Here is a 5,111-nt window from a genome sequence, read left to right as displayed (position 1 = left end):
CGATCACACCGCTTTCCTTCGGAAGGTGGTTTTAATCTTCTGGAAGCGATTCCTATTAACTCTTAACACGTGGATGAGGATAGGGTTGGAAAAACACCCTCATCGCACGCTAAAAAGGGATCACTTTGGTTGTGCGATATTATGTTTCAACTGTCTGATGGATTCTTGTAAATCAACGGTCAATATTATTCTTAAGGTTTCGTACACTTTAGTCTGATCTGTTTGGTTGCATGATCTGTTGCTCCGCTGTTTGATGGGAGATGCGAGATCAACGATCAGGATCATTCATGTGATTTAAGGGGGTCTTCTCAGGGTGCGATGGATCTCAGAATTTGATTCACTTTTGAAGTTTGGACAGTGGGGTCATAGAGGCTTCTGGGGCTTTGTGGGGTCTTGGATTCCCATGGGTTTACTTTGGTATATACTTTTGTGGTTTGGGAGGGAATTTTTGTGGGGGCAAGCTTAGTTTCTGTTCACACTGCATAGTGGCTTGGTGTAAATATTGTAACTTTGCTTGATTTATTGAATGAGAAGGCATGTCTCTTGCTTAACCAAAAAAAAAAAACAAGGTATTACTATTACAAAAACTTCTTTAATTTTTCATTATGCACCTTGATCATTGCTCTTGATTGTATCTCTTGTATTAGTTTTCTTTTGTAAAAGTAGTTTCAACGCCTAGCTACAAGGTTCTTTGTCTCGTAGTATCCCTCTAGTGTAGTATTGTTTACTCAAGACCCCAATAATGCTTGTTAGGTTGCCGGGTTTTTCTAACTGGGCTATACCACTAACCTGGGTCTTCATGTTTCTGTTATTTAGTCTCATGGCGGAGTTTCACCACTATAGGTTTTTACCTCCATTTGATAGAGACTTATTTATAATATTATTGTTATAATACAATTACAATTTACAAAGAAGTTTTCTCTCTTTCTCAAAATATTTTGAGTAGCTATAACCTCTCTTTCGAGGTCTCCCGGTTCCTTCCTCCTGAGTACTAAGGCGATTGTGTTAACCCGAAAGAATTTTGTGCAGATGGCACTTTGTGTCTCTCGGAGGAACAATAATAATGACTGTTATATGTTATTCATATTTCATGGAAGGTCATTCACATGATATATGTTTAGATTATTGTCTTGTACATATATATTTAGATAGTCTCGATTCTGATAATAGTTGCTACGAAAAAAGATAATTACATATCCAAAATATTTATCTATTTATTATTAATTCTTCTTACAGAGGAAACAAAAAAATATTTCGTCATTTCTTCAAAACTTTATTATTTATTTCATAATTTCAACTCAGAAGGTTACATATATATACCATATATACCATATATTTCGAAACATAACTACTGATAGTTTACGTTTCAATTATACTTATTTGTATAACTTCAACCCACAATGGAATTAAACTGGGACAAAGACTCCTCCACCTAACCAATGAGATTGGAAATTACATCCAAATCTCCCTCGGGCCTCTTTAATTTCCTTAGTAGTTAGCTCATAGTTGTTTGTTCTTAGTCCTAAGTACTCTTCGTCCATCCCAGAAATTAGAAACTTCAGGCTCTTGTTGAACTCAACAACACCATACAACAACATCCTCCTGAACCTTGGCATTGTACTACTCAATATTTCCTCTCTTGTCCAACTCAATAACATGATGTGACAACATCCTCTTTAACGTTGGCATTTTCCTGCTCAAGATTCGTTGTCTTGCTCAAGATTTCCTCTCTCCTTCAGTTGCCTCAGGCCTCCTGTCTTCTCTTTCCTTCCTTTCTTCCGTAAAAACTGAAATATTTTTAATCTCTATAGGAGGATGAAGTAACTATCCCAACTACTTATAAATTAAACATTATCTTCTTGTTCCTCCATTTATTCTCTCAAAACGAATACATTTTTAATCTTTATAGGAGGAAGGAAGAGGGAGCAACTATATAAACTACTTTGGAAATTAATGGTTTTATTTTTAGAGTCTTTTCTGCCCATTGCACATGCCATAAGTTGTTTTAAAATAAAATAAAATAAAATTTAAACATCTAAAGTTTCTTTTATAGACATTCCCCTAGTCTGGAATTTACCAAGTCCTGAATCGTAAAAGTAAATAACAAATATTTACATTACTAGGGGGTGTTACAGTTGCACTAAACATTAATAAATATTATCTACTTATATTTGAAAATAATTACAAGGGGGTGATAGAGTTGCACTAAACATTAATAAATATTATATACTTATCCTTAAACATAATAGTTGTGCCCAAAAAAAAATGTTGTATTGTGCTATTATGTTATATTATATTGACTCTCACAACTTACGTAAGATAAAAATAAAAGAAAATTGTAATTATAATTATTAATAAATGTGTTATTATGTTATATTCTATTGACTCTTTGTAATATCCCCTATGAAAAGTTAATGTTGGTAAATGTTAAAAGTAATTATTGAACAGAGACTTTATTTGAGATTATATATATTCTGGTTATTAATATTATGTTAATAAAAAAAAGACAGTTGTGTTGATACCATTTTGAACTGAGTTATGATTAATCATGGTTAGTAACTGAGGAATCAGTTACATTGGAACCCTAACTACCTTGAGGTAGTTGAGACCCCAGAGGAAAAAGGGGAAAATGCCAAGTCTGGTTAGGATCAGATGGCAGAGGGAAAAAAAGAAAACATTCATGCTATGTCTGGTTAGGATCAGATGGCATAAGAGGAAAGGAATTTTCCTGTACGCTATGTCTGGTTAGGATCAGATAGCGTTTACTGGCAAAGCCAGTGTAATTGCGGTCGAGCAGGACCAGTAAGTGCTTGGGGGTGGAAGAATAAACAAGAAAAACTTCCTACGGACGGGTGGACTGACAAGCAAATCAAGTAGGTTGGTACCAGAATAGGTACGGCCTACTAAGTATACATTTATTTATTTAGTTATCTCTGACGTGGAGTTAGGCTAAAGGATTCACTATATTCTGTATTAGAAAGATTGATACTGTGTAATTTCTATAACTGTCATTCGTAGCTGAAAATGTGAAAATGACAATAGTTGTGCCTTATAGATAGAAACCGAGACAGGGAAATCTGAATGAAGAATATTACATCCTTGCCTATTTCTTTTAGCAAAAAAAAAATAGTAGCGGAACGGAATAAATACTAAGTTTCGTTATCACAGAGACAGTAAGAATTATAAACAGAGATGGAAACTGTAATAAGCTCTATCTAGTTTTATATACTGCAGAAAAGAACAGAATACTTTTTTTTTTACATGCAGAATCAAAAAGAAACAAACAGGCATTTTGTGCAAGATAATGTATTACACTTATATCATTGAGACATTCTTTATATAGCTCGGGACTGGTATGTCTTGTAAAGCCAGCATGCCTAAAACCGGAAGATATTATCATATTCAACAATCCAAAAGAGTGTATACACTTAGTGAACCCTAAGCTCGCTAGAACCTCCGGGTCAGAGAACCAACCCACAATAATAATATTCACATGTATAGCTTAACAACACAGAATACACGTATACAGAGTTGTATGCATAAACTTTAAAAAAGGAGGTAAGCTACAGACCGCAAGGTAACCGAGGTTACAACGGTCTCGGTTAGAACCTGTTTAGTAAAAACCCTCGCTCAGAAAAGTTACATGAGCCGGGTTGAAGCCATTCGAAACGGTCAGGCGCCATAAACATATCTTGAACACATAAACAGTAAACACATAAACAAGCTAGTACATAGCAGAGCTAAAACCCAACCTTGGACCTGTAACTTATATATAGACTCCATATTAATAAAGAGGAAACAATGCTCTTATACAAGAATCGAAGCTTAAGCAAATAAAATGCTGACAGTATAAAGACGAACTCGAAATGAACATAAATTTCAATGGACAAATTTACAAAAGATAACTCTGCATTCGATTATCAGTTAGCCATGAATCGGCATCCAAACCAGTGATAACTGTGCAAATATACATCTCAGTGAACAAGACTAGACAGAGGCCGTCTTAACAAGAGTCATTAAACAAAATCTGAATAACATGTCTAAACACATTCACATAACAGACGAAGGACCGACCCATACAGGTCCATTACATGCAAAACCCTAAATGTACAGCTGAGAGAGGAGTTCGAAAGCAAGGAACTCGGCATCCCTGTTCAGCAGAACAATGGATTAGCCATTGTTCCGAGATGAGAAGACCCAAAAATCTACTCTAAGAAAATAAGGTGGTGCTCCTACCTGTGGCAGGATGGTCGAGGTCGATAAGCCAGTAGCCTCTTCCAAACGCTGTCTGGACATCCGCGGCCTTCCCTGCAATTGTCATAAAAAAAAAACATTGACTGAGAAAGTATATTTACCGAAGAAAAACTCAAGTAATTAAAGTTGAAAACTAAACTGCTTTGCAAAGCTCGTCTTAACCTGGGTAATCATCTGTCAAGGTTCCTTACGCCTTGGTATAAGATGGAACCCTGGAGCAGTGAGAGTTTGCAAGTCCTCGGCCGAGCGCAGGAGAGCCGAAGACTGCAGCAACCAAACACTCGACACCGAATGGAAACAATGACCAACCAATGTAAAAACGAACCTTAAATATCCCTTGCAAGACCTTGCCTCGTGGCATAGTTTCGGTCATCGATCTGGGTAAGACTGCCACTGCCATTCGATCTTGGAGAAGGATCCGGAAAGGTTTGGGCGCGAGATTGGTAAGTTCGAGGAGCCAGCCTCGTAACACTTGTTCACGCCACCGCACATGGCACAACACTATGAGCCGTGGATCTTGCCAGATGGATGAACCTCAGCTAACAATGCTGCGATGGATGGTACCTTACCTGTACGCGTATAACTCAAGGAGCAAGTTAACCGGTCACGGGTCGATCAACCATCAGATCACATTTAAGGTGGAGCCAGCCTTGGTAACCGAGACCTGTCATGGCAGTAAACCCATGACCGCCACTACAATACAAACCCTTATCTATTTAGTTATATAAACCTTTGATAACAAGATAGGAGATCGAATGAATATATGTACATGCATTGAGTACAGCTAAGATTGTAATCCAATGAGTAATGACCGTGAAGATTGTAAAGTGCTATTTTATGCAGTAGTATAAGAGTGT

General features: G+C 36.8%; 1 protein-coding gene across 4 annotated transcripts; it reads right to left on the bottom strand.

The window, feature by feature from the left end:
• Positions 1 to 3,401: 3,401 nt before the first annotated feature.
• LOC149150340 (uncharacterized) lies at positions 3,402 to 4,896 on the bottom strand. 4 transcript variants are annotated; one of them, XM_089441207.1, is made up of 3 exons: positions 4,446 to 4,896; positions 4,237 to 4,308; positions 3,402 to 3,691 (listed from the first exon to the last, which is right to left on the bottom strand). In XM_089441207.1, the coding sequence occupies exons 1-3, from the start codon at positions 4,652 to 4,654 to the stop codon at positions 3,673 to 3,675; spliced, it is 300 nt and encodes a 99-aa protein (XP_089297333.1). In that variant the 5' UTR covers positions 4,655 to 4,896; the 3' UTR covers positions 3,402 to 3,672. The 4 variants fall into 4 exon arrangements, 2 of the variants coding, with proteins under 2 accessions (XP_089297333.1, XP_089297332.1); XR_016263041.1 differs by having other exon boundaries at positions 3,441 to 3,691; positions 4,417 to 4,628; XR_016263040.1 differs by lacking the exon at positions 3,402 to 3,691 and adding an exon at positions 3,892 to 4,150 and having other exon boundaries at positions 4,417 to 4,594.
• Positions 4,897 to 5,111: the final 215 nt, after the last annotated feature.

This window comes from Pinus tabuliformis, chromosome 9, assembly GCF_031772625.1.
Source record: "Pinus tabuliformis cultivar Carrire ecotype Pingquan chromosome 9, CPIR1, whole genome shotgun sequence".
NCBI classification, from domain to species: Eukaryota; Viridiplantae; Streptophyta; class Pinopsida; order Pinales; family Pinaceae; genus Pinus; species Pinus tabuliformis.
Note: the sequence above shows the minus strand (reverse complement) of the source record. Positions and strands in the feature narration are given on the sequence as shown.

What these genes read in the sequence shown, in the direction of transcription:
- LOC149150340 (XM_089441206.1), bottom strand. Translation starts at nt 4,654, where the DNA reads ATGGCAGTGGCAGTCTTACCCAGATCGATGACCGAAACTATGCCACGA. An exon ending in GTTCCATCTTATACCAAGGC is followed by an intron (nt 4,309 to 4,445) that starts GTAAGGAACCTT and finishes TGACAATTGCAG; the next exon opens with GGAAGGCCGCGGATGTCCAG. An exon ending in CCTCGACCATCCTGCCACAG is followed by an intron (nt 4,151 to 4,236) that starts GTAGGAGCACCA and finishes TCTGCTGAACAG; the next exon opens with GGATGCCGAGTTCCTTGCTT.